This window comes from Cryptotermes secundus, unplaced genomic scaffold, assembly GCF_002891405.2.
Source record: "Cryptotermes secundus unplaced genomic scaffold, Csec_1.0 scaffold434, whole genome shotgun sequence".
Classification (NCBI taxonomy): domain Eukaryota; kingdom Metazoa; phylum Arthropoda; class Insecta; order Blattodea; family Kalotermitidae; genus Cryptotermes; species Cryptotermes secundus.
In genome coordinates, this window is record NW_019738963.1 from 624,464 (window position 1) to 644,012 (window position 19,549).

At 40.3% G+C, this 19,549-nt stretch overlaps 1 protein-coding gene across 5 annotated transcripts in view; it reads left to right on the forward strand.

Annotated features, from left to right (window-relative positions):
• LOC111871451 (ATPase family AAA domain-containing protein 2) overlaps positions 1-19,549 on the forward strand; it is a 109,380-nt gene that overhangs the window by 63,364 nt on the left and 26,467 nt on the right. For all 5 annotated transcript variants that reach the window (XM_033754261.1, XM_033754262.1, XM_033754263.1 and 2 more), the window contains 3 exons: positions 5,397-5,582; positions 6,554-6,689; positions 8,736-8,892. In XM_033754261.1, coding sequence (XP_033610152.1) covers positions 5,397-5,582; positions 6,554-6,689; positions 8,736-8,892 — 479 coding nt within the window. The remainder of the gene's footprint in view (positions 1-5,396; positions 5,583-6,553; positions 6,690-8,735; positions 8,893-19,549) is intronic.

The window sequence follows — 19,549 nt, forward strand, 5'->3', positions numbered from 1 at the left end:
TTTTTTTGATGTGAATGGCATTGTCCACAAAGAGTTCATTCCGCCAGGACAAACACTGAACCAACATTTTTACCTGGATGTGTTACGAAGATTACAAGAGAGTGTGCGACGAAAACGGTCCGAAATGTGGAGAAATTGGAACTGGTTGCTTCACCACAACAGTGCTCCAGCCCACACAGCTTTGACGGTCCAACAGTTTTTGACAAGCAACAACATGGTGATTGTGCCTCATCCACCTTACTCACCCGACCTGGCTCCGTCGGACTTTTTTTTGTTTCCACGGATGAAGAGAAGTCTGAAAGGAAAGTGATTCCGTGATGTGGATGAAGTAAAAGAAAAGACGCTAAAGGCTTTGAACAGTATCCAGCCTCAAGAATTCCAGCACTGTTTTGAGCAGTGGCAAAAGCGTTGGGACAAGTGCATTAATGCACATGGACAGTACTTTGAAGGGGACTAATATACAGTTCAATAAAAATGCAAAAATAAAAAATAACAAAAATAAATTCCAGTTATTTTTGGGTCCCCCCTCGTACGTGACATTCGGCCGTTAAAGGTTAAACAATTATGCAATTACAAGGGCTGCTTTGGAAGTAACCTCCGGTGAGCTCTTAACAAAATAAGCAATGAAAAAATTATTGTATACAAAAAATACATATATACTTAAGCTACTTCTAAATGTAGTCAATGCTGGAATTGAGGCACTTGTCATATCGGGGACCAGGTTTTTGTATGCCTGTGTTAAATAAGTCTGCTGCTTGTGAGCTCAGCCGCATTTTGACACCTTCCATCAACTTCTGATTACTGTTGAAGCGCTGTGATCACAACCAGTTCTTCAGGTAGTTAAACAGGTGGTAGTCACTCAGAACGAGATCGGGACTGTAAAGAGGGTGGTCAAACAACTCCCAGTTGAAATGCTCCAGCTGTGCTGTAGTGTCAGCAGGCATGCATTGTCATGGAGGAGCACTAAACCGGATGCCAACCATTCCAGCTTGTTTAGTGTTTCACAGTACACTTGTAATTGTTGTCCTCTGTTGCCTGAATTCCACAATCAGCCCTCCTTTCCTGTCCCAGAAAACAGGATTCTGGCAGGCAGACAGTGTTCGTTTAAACCTTTTGGGCTTGTGTGGTAAATATGTGTGCATCTGCTGTTTTGACTGCTCCTTGGTTTTGACATCAATGAATGAAACCCTGGTTTTATCACCTGTTTCATAAGATATGATTGAGAAATTCATAACCATCTTTACTTTAATAAAGTTTAAGCTGAAGCCATTCTTTGCATTTTGTATGCACTCTTGAGCATTTTTAGAATCCATCTTGCATAAAACTTCTGATCGCCTTTTCTAACTGTGATAATCTTGTACAGAAACATGCATGAAATTTGTGGAAATTCACATGAAAGATCTGAAATTGTGAAGTGTCATCTTTCACAGATTTTTTTGGTCAGCAGTTCAAACAAAATCGTCATCACTCACTACAGATGGCCGATCTTTTCACTCTTCATTATGAACATTTGTTTGCCCATCTTTGAACATTCTACACCACTGTCTTACGGTTCCTTCACTAATTTTATTTTGGCCATAAGCCGAGCTTAATTCATAATGGATTTCCACAGCACTCATATTTTTAGTATGAAGAAAATTCATAGCGCAAATTTTGCAGCTGGCGGGACTAAAATCGCAGGACACATCGTAACTCACTCTTTAGAGACAAGAACGAACCCTAGGTGACCAATTATGGTTATTCATGTGATGCTACTTCGCATGCGCAAGCTCTCCCCCACAATTACATTATTTTCTTAAAATAAACAAAGGTTACTTACAAATAGCCCTCATATTAGTATGCCTTTGAAAACTTTTTCTGTGAAATTTCAGTGTCTTAAATTTATTCAAATTATTTCAAAGAAATTATTAATTACCAAGTTGATTAAAGTTTGCTCTTGAATTGTAGCTACTGATGTTACATAGGTTCATAATTGGCCCTCTTCAGACTCAGACAAGCAATGTTGCTTGCATCACTAGGCTTATTTTTGAAATTAGGTTTCATGTTATTCATTGGCAATGTAAACTTTCACAGATTTATATAGGTTTCAGAGTTGTTAGCAACACCACTGCAAATTTGTTCAGAGTATATAATGTTGTTGCAATATGTTACAAGTGCTTGATACTTCATCTTCAACTGTAATATTTGTATCAAGTGTAGACCCTTCTAAATGTTTATGTTTCATTTCTTCAGTATGCTTTCTTGGTACAACAGACTTGTCATACCAATTTAGCTAGCCTGAATTAAATTCCATTTCAGAATTAGTTAAATCAGTCTCGAACATTTTGAGCTTCAAGTTTTCCATTTATACAGTGTTAGAATACTTCAAAGAATTTATTGTTTGCCTAAAGTCTGAAAAAGTTGGCAAAAATTTTGTTTTAATGTGGTAATGGCATCTTGGAAAAGATGGAGTTTGATGTTCTTATAGTGGTGAACGCTGTGATTGCTCCTTTCTTGTATATGACACCCACGCAGTGTAGTAAATTGTTTCTGATATTTTGGAGGTACATTCTGCTCACATCCTGAAAATGGAGGCAGTGTGTTCCTCTGAAATGTCAGTAATGATTTACCGAACTATATCGCATCACATTCAGAATATGAATTCTTCATACTGAGAAAGCTTTAAACTCTTCCATCTCACAGTCCTCGAGAATTGAAAGGTTATTCAGATGCACATTCGGTGTAGAGAATATTCTGGCATACAGCGGTTCAAATCACGTTGATATACTTTGAAATTCTTTTCAAGAGCTGATGCTGAAAGACCCCAGAATGTCTGGATTCTCTTTAGATCGGGTTTGTTTTTAAAATTGCAACAAGATAATCAGCAAAGTGTGAATAACACATCGCAAGAGTACAAGAATATACAAGAGAATGAAGAAGGATGACATTGAACCAGCTGTGATTATACATTTATATGTAGAAATGGGGGTTGCTTTTTTGGAAGAAAGAGAATCATGTCAACAGTTAAAAGGGTAGACTTTAGTAGGATCCTAGTACTGTGTTTACTTGTATAATTTACACATCTGCATAAGTAATGCAGCCCTACTTGTAGATAAATGTTGGAAGAAAATTAAATTCCATGTTTTTGCCCATGATAAAATTCTGACACATATTTCTTGTGAAAAAATGTGAGTACAGCTATATTCATTATATCGAACTGTAATCATGTTTTCTGTGAAAATTATTTGTTGATCAAAATTCAGTCAAGTGACAGCTATGTTAATCAATATTAATCAACAAATTGTGCAGTGGAGTCCATAGGCACATATAGCATGTACCTGTACCATGCTCACAGTGCATTCAGCTGTAATTGCATTTTCTAAAAACTTATGCAATGATTGAAATTTTTTCAAGGGACATTATTCATCATGGTGTTCAAGGAATCACATGGAGTCCATAGGTGATAATATCCCTACCATGCTGCCACATCACATTTTCAGTGAAATTTCTGTGTCAGGGGTCACTTGTGTCTCAGTATTCTTCAGAGGTCACATGGTGGCATGCTTAGGTGCCAATATCCATATGTTGTTGTCCATCTCATTCAACTGTAATCACATATCTGTGGTTATATCCCAGTATTTCAGGGATAGTCAGGTTTGCTGAGTGGTGTGAGAGTTCGAGGTGCGGCAGAATTAAATTAACAGCTGACAGCAGAATGATTGCATAGAACAGTATTTTATTATGACAATAATGGGCACTAGATGAAATATCCTGGCACTCTTAAGTATTTTCCCTAAGGAAGGAACTCCTCACTTGCACTGGGGTTCTGTCATACTCATATGTGGTGGGGGGGACCACACAGTAATTTGTTTATTCTACACACTGGCTGACTAGATGGTGCAAGCTGGTCCACAGCTTTGAAAGTATGTATTTAAAATGCCTACCTTAACTACGGAATACTCGTGACCATAATACACATGACCATCACAATTAACAACGGTGAACCCCTTATATGCAACACCGTGACAGTTATACATCAGTCAAAAACATATACAAAGTTCTTGTTCTTGTCTTGATTCTTTAAACGTTTCAAAATTCTCATTATGCTCTCATTTCATATTGAGAAAGTCATTCTCATATGCCTACTTTCCACTTATTTTCCCTGTTATGTGAAATTTTTTCTTCAACTGTGCCATCATTTCACCTGCACTGCCATTGCCACTGGGACATTTTTCTTTTCCTGGCTTCTTTGATTTTACTGAACTTGTATTTGAATATTTCACTTGTTACACTTTTATACTGTCAATGTGCAACTTTTAATGGCCCCAGAGTTTTATTGAATGAAAGAGCAGTGGGGCAGTTTTGAAACTGTCAAGTGTTTCTTTTCATTTGTGATATTCTGTACTTGAAGAAACAATCACTTCATTTCCTAAACGCCAGTTATATTTACCGTAGTTTCCTTACATTTATTACAGATTCTTTGTCTTTTCTGAACTCTTTTAAGAACCATTTTTATATGTGGTTCATCACAGGTGTCTGGTTTTATTTCCTTTTGAACTTCCATTTTGACTGACATTCAAGGGATTATAACACAGCTTTTGGCAGTTTTATTTCTAAAATGGGATTGATGACATGAAGAGCCCCAGTCTTCTCATACTAGGTGGGAAATTCGTAGCACATTTCTTGCCCTGGGAGTTTGTTTTTTCTTTATAGTTTTAAGTTGATATGAATTACAAATATTTGTCTGCCTCTTCCCAAACACAAGGCTTTAGCCCCTGTCTCTAGAAGAGCATGCAAGCTGGGTTTTTGCACACTGCATTCCACAACCCCATCTCAGTACTGATAAATCTTTCATTGGAATTGAAGGTCGTTTGGTACTTAGTATCTGTTCAACAGAGGCAACAGAAGGGGCATCAAATTTTGGATGATTCACGATTTGATCATCCGTTATTATTTCAGGGTTACTGTTATCAAGGTACAAAATCTGAACAAGGCAAAACAGGAAAAGAAATGTGGCCTGTGTTACTATCACTTACTGAACACAGGCAATAATTTAGTGAAATGTTAGTTGAGCACAGTCGTTGAATAAAGTATGTTCCTATTAGTATATTTTCATGGTATTTGAGTTTGATGCTACTTTGAACATCAACTTTAGTTCTATAATCCGTAGAACTGAAGTGTTTTGTACAAAAACATACCTCTTATATATAAATGTATAAGCTATACTGTAAATTTGTACAAAAATTGCATTAATAGGTCCTATAAATGACTGGATTTGCATCATATTTGTATTGAAAGATTCACAATAGTTTTCATATTAAATGCCATATAAAACAATTTTCACTTTCATTCAGTGCTGCATGAAGCTTTGCCTTCACATCCCTTACATATTGATTCTATATCTTATAATTTCACAGATTTTTCAAGAGGCTCGGCGTAATTTGCCATCCATAATATACGTTCCTGCAATTGCTCAATGGTGGAATTTGGTTCCAGAGACCCTTCATGCAGTATTTTTGTCACACATCTGCAAGCTGGATCCAAGTGCTCCAATTTTACTTATTGCTACAGCCGACATTCCATATAATAATTTGCCTCAGGAGGTAAGTTGGAATATATTATGTCTTTCACATTTTCATAATTTTTATCCTGCTCTGCTTGTTTATGTAAAATGTTTTATTGTGTATATACATACTTTGTCTGTGTTCCTAGGATTTTTCAGTATGTGTTGTTATTTGACTAGTTTTAATAGAATTTAGATGCACTCATTTTTATCTAAGTCTTCATTATTAAGATTAATCTCACTCTCTTTACTTATCATTGAACAGGTTGACTCTGGCAGTAAAACTTTTGACTTGTATTTTGGAGATGCCAGGTTCGATTCTTGGCCTGGTCACTGACTGTTCTGATTGAGGTTGTTTGTTAGTTTCCTAAGTCCCTCTAGGAAAATGCTGGGATAGTACTTTGAAATAGAAAATGACCTCTTCCTCCCACATTCATTCTAGTTCACATTCATTAATCATCTGACTATTTGATGCTAAATAGCCTGAGCTATTTACAGTGTTATTATTTTTTGGAGGGGGTGGGTTTCCCCATGCACTGCGACTAGTTGTTAATCTATTGTGCGTCCCCCTTTAATTATTCTAGCAGTCACCATGCCCTTCCAGTACTGGTGCTTGCTATCAGCCCTGTTCTGGCAGCGAGGTCGGCCCTCTCTGGCAGTGGTCCCTGATACTTCCCCATCTACTGGAGTAATTGGAAACTAATTGTGGGGGGGGCAATGAGGATCTTTTACATGCCGTAAATCTATGACATGGGACGCACAGCTTAAAGCCCCTCCCGGAGGACTTGTTCCCTGAATTTTTCCACCCTTAAAAATTCCACGACCTCCACCGGGTTTGAACCCACGTACCTTGAGTCACGAGGTGGGAACGTTACCCCTAGACTATGGAGGCTGCTTTACAGTGTTATTAAATAAACCACAAGTAAAATAAAAAATGAAACTTTACTTACTGCCTTGAAAATAAGCAATATGTTGGATTAGTACAGTGTGTACTTCATTGTTGACATACAGGTTTGCTCACTATTTAGTGAGTACCGAGGTGAGGTGCTAGTTATGCAAGATCCACCTGCGGTTGATAGGGAATCATTTTTCAAGCCATTGTTCCTAGCTGAAGCCATTCGTCCACCAAAGAATCTTCGGAAAGTGTGTAAGTTCTCTCATGCTGCTTGAAGCTGTGCATTGGCTAAAGATGTTTAAATGATGTCAAAAAATAAAACGTAACAAATGAGCATAGAAGTGGCTTATGTCTTTGAAGGCACCCATACGAAGAAGAGGCCTCTATTATATTCTGTTCTGCTTATAAATGCTGAAATTAAATTTCTGTTATAGAAAATCATGACACTGCTAATGCTCAATTTCTTTGTTGCGTTTCATTTGCTTCCTTGTATCCTGCTATGTAAAGATACACTGGCATTGGTCTCATGTGTAACTTGAAATGGAATTTTTACACAGTATGTCGCAGAGAAAAAATATCTGATCAGTACAGATGTACAGCCAAGTAGTCATGTCTAGTGTGTAGTTGAAAGGGTGCTGTTATTGTAGAAACAGTGGCTATTAGCATTTTGAATTGTTTCATTCTGGTCCACTGCACTATTAAGTTAGAAAGTCAACTATATACTACCCGCAAAAGCCAGTTACAGAAGTGCTTTCATGTAATTATTGAACCGAAAGACCACTGCTCAAGTGCATATTTCAGCATCTATGAAGGGGGACCCAAAAGAAAAAATGGAATTTGTTTCTAGAAGGCGGGGTGCTTGTACAGGCTTCCGCCACTAGGTGATTGTTTTCAGCACGTTCCTGAATCAGTATGCCGGCTGGCGTCATCAGAGAAGTTTGCATTAATATTTGGCAAATTTTTTTCAAGTGACTTTTTTTATAATTTGTCTATTTTTAATGGCTGATTCACATAAACAATGTGCAGCTGTGAAGTTTTGTTTCCTTTTGGGGAAAACAGCATCAGAAACCGTTGTTATGCTAAAAAGAGCCTGCAAGGAAGCCACCATGACTAAAATACAAGTTTATGAATGGTTCACCCATTTCAAACATGGTGAAATGTCAACTGATGATCAACCTCGAAGTGGACGTCCTTCGTCTGCCTGAAATGATGAAAACGTGACAAAAATTCATCATATCATTCTGGAAGAACACCGGTGGGTGATTGACGAACTCGAGGAGCATACTGAGATCACATGCAGTTCCTGTCAGCGAATTTTAACCGAAAAATTGCACATGAATCGACTTGCAGCAAAGTTTATGCCTGCTCACCCATGATCAGAGAGACAATCACCTGGCTGCATGCCGTGCTTTGAAGGAGCGCATGACAACTGATCCTGATTTATTTTCCAAGGTCATAACTGGGGATGAATCTTGGTGCTATGGTTACGATCCTGAAACAATGCAGCAATCCAGCCAGTGGAAAGGTTCAAATTCTCCATGTCCCAAAAAAGCACAATAAGTGAAGTCGAACGTGAAAATGCTCATTTGCTTCTTCGATTTCAAGGACGTCTTATATTCAGAGTTTGTACCCCAGGGTCAAACAGTCAACCAGAATTATTATTTGGAAGTTTTGAAAAGTTTGCATAACAGTTTAAGTAGAAAATGTCCTGATTTGTGGCAAACAGGTGAATGGTTCTTTCATCATGACAACGCGCCTGCCCACACAAGACTGAGTGTGCAGCGATTTTTTGACCAAAACTGGCATGACACCCTTGCCTTACCCCTGTACTCACCTGATCTTGTCCTGTGCTACTTTTTTTTTATTTATAGATCGCAAGGGAAAACGTTTTGCTGGTGTTGAAGATGTAAAGAAAAAGCGACGGAAGCGCTAAAAGTGCAACGGAAAAAGCATTTGGACAGGTGCATTGAACCAAATGGAGAGTACTTTGAAGGGGTTTAAAGTTTTATGTAAAAATAAATACATATTTTTTTATAAGCATTCCAGGTTTTTTGTGTCCCTCTTCATATATTCAGTACTGTAAATGAGAACATGAAACATTTTTCAGAAAGTCATATGAGAACAGAAACATGAAGAAAACTGATGCATGTTACAGTGTAGCTCTGTCCATTTATCACTTGAGGCATGTTCATCTTCCACCAGCATGTTCCTGTCACAATTGGGAAAGTTGAATTCAGTCCATTGAGGAAGGCTGTATACCTGAAAGGCTTGTAACAATGATGGATTTTTTTTTTCCAGCTAAGCATCTTGAAGAACTTCCATTAGCTCCTCCACCTCAGCCTCTAAAACTGACCGAAGAAGAACTAAAAGCTTTGTATGAAAAGGAAGAAGGAACTCTCAGAGAATTGCGAATATTTTTACGTGAAATTTGTGCAAAGCTTGCGCGTAATCGCCAGTGAGTATCACTTACCGTCACTTTGGTGGTTATATTCTGTAAGGTAAACAGAACATGCTTGCATTCTTTGTTTTTCTGTAGTACTGATGCAGTTGGTACATACATTTTAAGCAGATTTTTGGAATGCAAAGTAGTGAAATTTTTCTGAGAAAGCCACTGCCCCAGAGACAGCTGCCTTTTTTTTTTTCTTTTCTCCCTAGTTAAGATATGGTCTAACTGGATACTGGCTATTAATTCCTAGGTGCCTTGATGCAAGTTTTGTCATTTTTAAACTTTCCTATCCTTCCTGTTTCTGTGACTCACTGAAATACGTTTTGGGTTCGCAGTGGTACCCGATGTACCATTTTTCTATAGATTCATAAGCTTAGATCTTAGAATCTGTAGATTCCAGTTTGTACATGTTGTGTCACCATGGTATGGACCATGTTGAAGACAGTGTTGGGCAAGTTCTCTATTGTATGTTTAATTGTTGCTGCAGACACGTTAACACACCTTGCCTAGCAATGGCTTAATAGGAAACCCTCTATCCTCTTTTTGCGTGTTTGGACATCTTTTTATCATGCTGTTGCATAGGAATGGCCGCATCTGTTTAACTATTCCGGCATTCAGCCTTCATGTCACATTGCTCTCTCCTGAGGGCTGCTTATCCCAGGTAGCCTACAGGCATATTGACATTTCTTCTCTGCTGGGATGTGCCTGTGGCATCTATGATGGCCCTCACAAATGGCACTGCAGTGTTATGCTGGCCCCAGCAATTTTCCATCTTATCTCAAGAGCATACAGTCTTCATTCCTCGTGGGTTTGGCCTCATGCTGCTGTTCTCAAACTGCTCCTTAGAGCTGCGCATCTTGAGTGGTTCCATGCTAAGGTACTGTCTTGTTTAAGTGTACTGCCATCATCTACATTTTAGGGTGTGTGGGATGTCGATGTTCACTGAGACAACCACTTGAATCTATAACAATAAGTGTTTGTTGCTCTTAGAACAGGTTTCACAGACGAGCTGGGAGCGTGCCTGAATGATGCCGGCGGAGACTCCTTTCGTAGCGGTTAACCTGGTCTAGTAATGATGGTTCTCAGTGGAGGCCCTGAGAAGGGCTGTTTGTTCAGCTGCGTCTTTGTAGCAGCTAGGCGTTCTTTGCGCGAGCGGCAGTGAGTCTGGCGGGCTGGCAGGGCTATGGTGCATGCACCAGAATAGTTGACTGTCTACTGGCGCCGTTACTGGAGAGTTACCGCAGCCGTGATTTCTTGGAGTCAGCATAGATATGACTGCTGTGACTGATGAAAGATTGATGGTAGCCAGTTGGAGGCCCGCATATTTATACCATTACTGCTGGGCGATGTGCAGACCAATTGACGCTGGAACTGTAATTGTGAGCGCTGATTGGATAGCGCTTGTGTTGGTGTCCACAGAGCCCGCCTGCAAGCTATGTATAAATATTGCCTTCTCATCTTACGTTGTGGGAATTGCCTGTTGTCTGTTAGAATGTGGGAGGTTCCCACAGGTGATACTGAATCCTATACACCACATTGTTGTTTCGGGTGTCTACCCTGTATGGGCCCTCTCATGAGGGCTGGAACTTGGGTAACTTCTATTTAGTGCCAGTTGGGCCATACAGCTACACTTGATCATCCTCTTTGTAGCTTGCAGAGTTGGCCAGATGGTAGCCTGTTCTTGTTTTGTCATTGGCCAGCTTGAGATGTTGGTGGGTGTAATTGGGGATGTCATGTAGCCCACCCACAAGGTCCGCAGTGTGGTTGATGGTCATTCCCATGTTGGGGGAGCACCAAATAGCAGGTCACAGGGAAGAATGAATGCTGGGTTCAACTCCATTGTGTCATGGGTTGATGCCCTGTAGAAGGGCAAAGATCAGTAGGCTCTCATCCCAGTCCCTCCATTGTGACATGATGACTTCTCACAGGTGCTTCTCAACCATTTTGACATACTGTTCCACCATGCAGCCCAACTGCAGGTGCAGGGGCGGGGGTGGGTCATGCATATCTTGCTGACATCTAGGCATTGTTGCACCTGCTGCATAAGGCAGGGCTCACATTTACTGCCCTGGTCACTGTGTAGCTCTCACAGAACTTTGAAGCAGCAGAAGTTCATCACCGTTGCTTCCACCATTGCTACCACCTCTTAGTTGGGGACAGTGTAGGCGTCCGGCCACTTATTGAAGTAGTCCATAGCGATTGTGACATATTGTGTCCCCTGTTCTTAGGTAAGGGTCCTCCTACATTGATGGCTATCTTCTCGAATGGTGCCCTGACATATTGATGCATGAGGCCTCTACCACTTGAGCTATGATGCAGCCTTGTTCCTTGTTCAGTGTCCTACTGTCGCAGGCTGTTATCCACTCCTGGCTGTCCTGTACTTATGACAGTACTCCCCCATTTCTGATGTTAATCATGTCTATGTTGACAATGTTCTGCTTTCCTGGTTTCTGGTACCCAAGGATGGGTGCAGTACAGAGGGCCTCCTTCAGTGACTGATAGTTGGCCTTTACTTCTGGGGACCACTGAAAGGCTTATTTCTTTTAGTAAGTCTGGCCAGCAGCCTCACAGTGTTGGAGAAACCAGAGGTAAACTGCCTGTAATATGTACATAGACCCAGGAAGTACCTTCCTCCATGCTTGTCCCTCAGTTTTGGCCCATCCTGCATGGCCACCATTTTCTTGAGGTCTGTGGTTATTCCCCCTGATAAAACAGTATGGCCCAGGTATTGTACTTCCAAAAGAATTGGCACATTGCTGGGTTGAGCTTTAGGTGGGCCTTTTGGAATCATTGGAGTACTCTTTGTATGTAGCCTAGGTGTTCCCGGAACGTGCAGCTAGTCATGATTATGTCATCCAGATACTAGGCACAACTCATGCGAGTTCCCTTAAGATGGTTTCCGTTAGCCGCTCAGACATCGCTGGAGCGTTGTAGTGGCCAAAGGGCATGACCCTGAATTGCCTCAACCCTTCCCCGTTTTTTTTCTTGTCGTCAATCTGTAGTACCTCCTGCTTTTATGGTCCATGGTTGCTAACCATTTGGCTCTGGCAATCATGTCCAATATGTAGTCACTAATAGGTAATGGGAAACAGGCTTTCTTTGTAATTATCTTTATTGTTTACATCCTGTTGTGTGTTACCATATAGTATTATACAACCATCAACACTGCATTAAGATTTTTATGTTATGTATTTTTCTGAGTTTTGTGTTTATGAATTTTGTTTATGCCATGTGCATGACTAGCATTAACTATCTTTATTACAGTGGAACCTCACTTAATGAGCACCTCTCATACCGAGTAATTTGCACAACGAGCAAAACAAATTGTAAAAAAATGACTCGCTTAATGAGTGATGAGAGGGGAAGTCCCGGATTGTGCACTTGCTACATCAGTCTGTGTTTAGCACTCGTTCTGCTAGCATCTTAGTGTCACTTGTGATCACACATTTTTCCAAAACTTGTATTCAGACATATTATTTGTGATTTTTTGTGCAAAGTTTAATAACCCTTGCAAAAATATCTCCAAAGAAAAAGCCGCAAAACACAGCCATAAGAGAATAAAAATAACCGTAGAAATGAAACGTAAAATCATTGAAAAGTGCTACAAATTTATTTAACGATAATGCTGTGTTGCATTTTCACCAAATTTTGAAGCATCGGCAAAAACAAATGTCTCTAGACAGCTTTCTAGTAAAAAAAAGAATTATATATGTATCATAAATAATAAACTAATTATTTCGATTTTTTTATGTTTTCTGCAAATGGAATTCGCATTCCAGGTTGGTTCATTCCACATAGAAGAAAAGATGAAGATGATTCATGCACCTTAACAATGTATATATAATTTTCTTTGAATAAACGTTATACATAAAATTTTTTGAGTATTTTTTTCGGCATGGAATGCATTATCATATTTTACATTAATTTATATGGGAAAAATTGTTTCGCATTACAAGTAAGAGTCTGGTACGAATTATGCTCGTTAAGCGAGGTTCCACTGTATTTGCATTCTTTTATATATTACTATGTAGTATTATTATGCAACAATTAACACAGCAAATTTGTAATAAATAAACCGATATTACTGTGTTAACATTAGTGTATTATATATATATATTTGCCAGTATGCTGTTATGTGTAGGGGTGATTATAGATGGGGTTTGGATTAGTGAATAGGTTTATCGACCACTTACAGGTTGTAACTACAAATAACTATAACACTGTTGCTATTTCCACACTTTACAGTTCACTACAACCCACAGTCTAGTGTTCTCAGTCTGTTACTAGATGTTTCCCATTAGCAGCTTCAACAGTGGCTATTCCTCTGCCTCTGGGTGAAGTCCTCTAGACTCCCATACAGAACTGAATTGAACTGAACTGACCTTGTCCCATGCTCATAACATCCTGGCTTTTTCCGCATAGGAAACACAGCTCTTCCAGTGATGTAGTTCAGTTGTCGCATTATTAAAAATCTGCTACAAATATAAATCACTCCGTCCAATGTGACCTGTAAGTTTATTACTACATGAAAAACTCGACACCCTTACATGTTTCGGTCTCTGCGGACCATCTTCAGAGGGCAAACATCACTACAAATAGGAAACCACCTTCACATAAGTTGTTTAGACGTAAAGTACGTACACTTATATGTTACAATGCATAGTACACAAAGAGAACATTTCACAAACACAGCAGTTTCCTGGAAATGTAAAGTTTTTTAAAAATTATATAACATTTCTTGATGCCAATTAAAAATTTGCATTGTCAATAATTAAAATTCATAAACCATGCAGGCTCATGTTCGTCCTGCATGGTTTATGAATTTTAATTATTGACAATGCAAATTTTTAATTGGCATCAAGAAATGTTATATAATTTTTAAAAAACTTTACATTTCCAGGAAACTGCTGTGTTTGTGAAATGTTCTCTTTGTGTACTATGCATTGTAACATATAAGTGTACGTACTTTACGTCTAAACAACTTATGTGAAGGTGGTTTCCTATTTGTAGTGATGTTTGCCCTCTGAAGATGGTCCGCAAAGACCGAAACATGTAAGGGTGTCGAGTTTTTCATGTAGTAAAAAACTTACAGGTAACATTGGGCGGAGTGATTTATATTTGTAATTGTTAGTGTGACGGACCAGAATGAAACAAATCGAATTTAAAAATCTGCTGTCTAACAATGGGAACGTGTTTACTGATCCATTGCCCAAAAATGGCCCTGGTATATCCTCCCATCTTATGGTCGTTGTATAGCAGTGGCTCTACATTCTACAGTACATAATAAATGAATGTTAATGTGGTGATAATTGGTTTATTTATTACAAATTTGTTATGTTGACTGTTGTGTAATAATACTGTATTTCTTTGTCACGTTATTTGTCATCCTCTAGTCTAAGCAGGAATGGACATTCCATATTTTCTTCTTGATAGTGGTTAGAAATGACCAGGAGCTATTTGACTCCTCGATAACCCTGTGTCTTTTAATGTCCCTGAGCATCTTGCCTGTACCTGTTTCACTGGGGGTTGTTGAATCAGATGGTCCTTTCCAGCATCATTGCTGTGCTGTACTCTGTTGGTCTGTTCATAGTCATTACTGTCTGTTGTGAAGACTTCTTTGTACTTCATAATTAGTGCTTCATACTCTTGAATTCCTTCATCCCTTAAGTTTGGTCTGGAAGTAGCATCCACATCCTGTAACTGTTGGGTGGTGTCTTAGGTCTGGGATTCCGCTGCACTGAATGGGGTCACCAACTGATTCACAGAGTGCCAGTGGGAGTCTTTTCATCGTAATCTGGTCTTGACAGGTAGCATTCAGGACATGGACCAGTAACTTTCACTGACTCTGAACCAGGGTACTGGCTATGTAGAGTCCTTCACTACTGCAAGTCTCCAGGCTTGGTTCTGTAATGCCATTTTCCAATCCAAGGAGGCTTTCCAGTCGTGCTACCACTGATTCTTCAAACTGTCAGTATTATGTGGTCACTGCCCACCGCAAGGCAGGAAGACGGTGCCCAGAGGATCCATAGGAATGCTTCTTCCTGAAGTAGCCACTGCATGTAGTGCCCTAGACCAGTGAATGTATCATACATGTTCAGAATATGGAGTCCTAAGGTCATTTCCACTAAGGCCTTGTTCAGGATTGGGATCATCTCCCCTGAAGCTCTTTGCAGCCTGAAGTGTTGGCTAGGCTTCCTTTTGGGCCATCCTGCAGTGATGTCTGGCCCAACAATAGGCATAGAAGCCCCAGGGTCAGTAGTCACTGGTTTGTCACCAATCCATTCCTGGATGATCGAGCTATTGTCCCACTTTCAGGTATGATGTTGAATGTTGGGAGGTTGGGTGTTAATTGAGATGCTAGTATTCCCCCTTCCTATGGGCATCTGCTCATTCTCTGAGAGTCGGCCATCTCTTCACATTGACTGTTCTTTCCTCCAGTGTTGATCAACCCATCTTGAAGGTCCTGGTTGTTTCTTGAGCACTGTTCAGTTCTTTTCATCAGCTGTCGTTTCTTCTTCCAGCATTCATTGTTTTGCATTGCGTGCTAGTCCTCTTGTGTCCATTGTTGGTCTTCATCTTCATTCAAAGGTGGCAGTTGCTCCTACAGCGTCATTACATAAGCTGTTAGTATTCTCTCCCTACTCTTGGGGAAGACTGATTTTTCCAGAATGTCCTGACCACCATCTGCTGGAGCCTGGAGGGCATTCCCTCTGCTGTGTCAGCTGCCTACCTAATCCTGCTGGCAAATGCATCGGCAGCAACATTGCTAATTAGGTGTTCGGGTAATTCACTGTGGGCGTGGTGAGTGGCAGGCTCCTGTAGAGATTCCCTGATGTGCTGGGTCCTGTTCAGTTAAGAATGGAAAGGTGCTTCCACATGATGGTCACTGCAACGGTTCTCTAGCACCATAGTAACCTCTTCATGCGTTGCTCTGGTAGTGATGCAATATGTGTATCAGAGCAGCGATCAGGTATGTGGCTTTCTCTCTAGCATTACTTACTTACTCATGGGGCTGAGCCCTTCTTGAGGGGCAGCCAATTCTGCAGCTGCTCAAGAATTTGCCAGCATTTTATTGAACCCAAAGGTTCATTACCGTGTTCACAAGAGCCCTCCACTGGTCCCTATCCTGAGCCAAGACTTTAATATTGTTCACCCACCTGTGCCTTCGTCTTCCCAGTGGTCTCTTTCCTTCTGGCTTTCCCACCAATATCCTACATGCATTCCTTGTCTCCCCCATTCGTGCTATGTGCCCTGCCCACCTCATTCCTTGGCTTGATCTTTCTAATTATACGTGTAGAAGAGTACACGTTATGAAGCTCCTCATGATGCAGTTTTCTCCAACCTCCTTCACTTCATCTCTCTTCGGCCCTAATAATCTCAGCACACTTTCACATTTTTCTCCAATACCTGACAAATGCAAAAGATCTGATCTGTAGTTCATCTGTCACATTGGAACCAACACTGATGATCCCCAATAATTTCATCTATCTATGGACTTAACCTTGAGAGAAGAATATTGGATAAAATTTCATGAAGTTGATGGCATTGATATCCCCCAATAATTACTACAGTCAGTTTTATTACCCATCTTGTGAATTGGTGCAATAATTGACTCCTTCCACTGATCAGGTAATTTTTCTTTATGCCAAGTAGAAGTTTAGCTTATGGATCTTAGAACGTAATACTTTGCTTCCTTCTTGAACAAGTTCTGCTGGAATTTGATCACTACCTGGCGATTTATACCTTTTCAATTTTTCAGTAGCACTTTCAAACTCAAAAGGGCTATGATGAGGTCCTAGTGGCTCAGCTGTATGTATTTCTATCTGCCTAACATCACTGATCCTACATGCATTTAATAACTGAGAGAAGTAGTTCCTCCACCTGTTGAATATGTTTTGTGAATCTTTAAGCAGATTACCAGTCTCGTCCTTCACTAAATTACTGCTAGGCTGGTAACTCCTCTTAAAGTCATTTATTTCTGTATGCAGGTCTCTAATGTTCTTGTTCATACTGTTCACTGCATGCTCATCAATTTTATCTTTCAGATATTCCCTCTTTTTATTCCTGAAATGCCAGTTGGTTTCACGTCTTATAGTGTTCAGATTATCCCCATTTATTTCTCTTGGATCCTGTAACCTTTGCAATTTGGCTTGTTTTCTTTGGTCTAGTAATTTTGAGTATCCTTCATTGAACCATGGCTTATGCTTCTTCATTTCATAATAACCTAGACTCTCCTTTGTAGAAATTTTTATACTTTTTCTAATAGTTTCCCAAGCTTTATTAACATCCAGCTCAGTGTCCAAGTTTTGCAAAGCTGTGAATGTGTTTGACATTTCAGTATGATACTGCTCTTTACTCTCTACTTAGTTTAATTTCTTGAGATTGAACCTCTCCATATGAACTCTGTACGTTGTTTGTTCACTCACTGCCAGTCTTTTCCTTACCTTTGCCGCCACCAGGTAGTGGTCAGTGTCACAATCTGCTGCCCTGAATGATCAGACATCGAGTATACTTGAGTGCCGTCTCCTGTCTATCAAGCATGGTCGATTTGATTGTCTGTCTTCCCATCAGGAGATGTCCAAGTAAATTTATGGATGTTACGATGTGGGAACATTGTACTTTTGACAGTAAGGTTTTTGATGTGGCAAAGTTTACTACTCTAACTCCATTATAAATAGTAATTTCATGCAAACTGCCATTCCCAATCGTTGGCTTGAAAATGAACTCTATTCTCTTAACTGCTGATATGATTCTCTTGTGTATGAAAAAACCTGTACCTAATTCGTTATTATCATTACCCTTTCCATAGAAAAATGTATATTGGCCTGCTGGTTCAATGCCACCTCTGTCCTATCTGACCTTCTGTACTCCTGCAAAATCTAACTAGTATTTTAAGATTTCTTCTGCCACTGCCCTGAGGAAACCTGCGCTATATGTACTTCTGACATTCCAAGTAATGAATCTCATATCCTATTTTCTTTAGCCTCGGTCATTTTTCCAGTGGATTCGTCCAGGTCCGAGGCTTTGTGTTCATTTTCATAACAGGCTTTTTTTTACAGTGAGGAATTGTTAGCCCAACTCCCAGACTTGAGGACCACCCTTTGTCGGCTGTTCATGACTGCTTATTCAGTATATTTGTAGCTTCCCTCCATACCTGGATGGCACTCCTCTATCTGCAACCTGAGGATGCGCCATGCCGTGGTGACAAGGGACCTGCCTAACATGGCTCTCTCTGGGCATTCAGTGGTTATGTTTCCGCATGGTCTCAAATTGCCGTCAGAGTGCAGCCCGTGGCATCGTTCCATCCAACTCAGGTGGCTGTGCCACACCTATGTCAATTGCTATGCTCTGGCAAGATGTTTGGTTGGCTTGGCTTTGACTTTTCCTAGCTTGGTCTCAAATCCATGCCACCTGGTTTCTGCTTTGATCCAGGATCTTTGGATCTTTAGGTCAAGCTCTTCATGAGGGTCCTTTGTTGTGTCCGCTGTCTACTCATTAAGGTCTTTCCTTGTTACGTCCATCTCCTTGCTTGTGCTTTGGGTCCGCATATCGAGGGACATTTGTAACCTCAGCTTGCTTTCTTCAGTCTTCAACTTCAGTCCCTCGATGAGGCACTGTGTTCATTGTTTGACAGATGCCAGGACGTCTTCCACCCAACTTTTGATAGTCTCTTCCAGTTCTGACCAAATGGAATTTATTGTGGCCTGCATCTTTATTGGCTGGCCATCACTGTGGCCTTCATTGCTTTTTGGTCAGCCTTAATTTTGGCACTTGTCTCTTCCTGGCCTCTCTTTATTGTGCCCACCGTCTTTTCCTTATTTTTCGGTATCTTTCCTTGGCTGGCCTCAATTGCTTCTTGGCCAGCGCTGACCGCAGTGTCCATCTTACTCTACCTTTTCATTGAATGACATCCAACTTTTCTTGATAAGACCATTACCGCTTCTTGGCTGGAATTCATAAATTGTCAAGTTTCTCTCATTACATCCAGTAGACATTCTACTGTTTGTTCCATTTTGTGTAATATAATATATCTAATGCAGCTTTCAGTCCAATAATTCAATTAATCCAATCCAGTATCACTTCTGACATCAGCTGTAACATGTTAGTGACTAAACACACGGTTTGGGTTGATATTGAATGCTTCTAACCTTATCTAGATATGATTATAAGTCTCGCTAGTATACACACACTAGAAATTACTATGGCTCATACTGAGTCTTCTTGGTCTGTTATGACTTCATTCATCGTTACTCGGTAACACGTTCTTACAGTGGGGTTTCCCCTGTTTCTGTGCTCATGGCTAACCAGCAACTTGACCTCAATCCAGCAGCAGCCTGTATATATAGTGTTAGAGTGTCCATGGGATCATGCTAAGGACTAAGCACAGCAGGATGGAATGTCCTGTTTGCTGGTAGTATGGTGGTGTCAGCTCTCTTAGGGGGAACTGCCAGCAGGGACACTCTCAGAAACACTCTGCAGAAGAAAATTCATCAGGATTGGAGAAATGAAGAGAAGGCATGCAGAAGTGTGAGTTTCACCACTCATACTTGCTTGTTAACAGTGAGCATGTCAGAAAAGCATGGCCATGACAGTATGCACTCTAAGGGGCATATGGGAGAGGGTGGGTTTTGTAACCATTAACACTAGTGCAACTGTGACCTTCGCC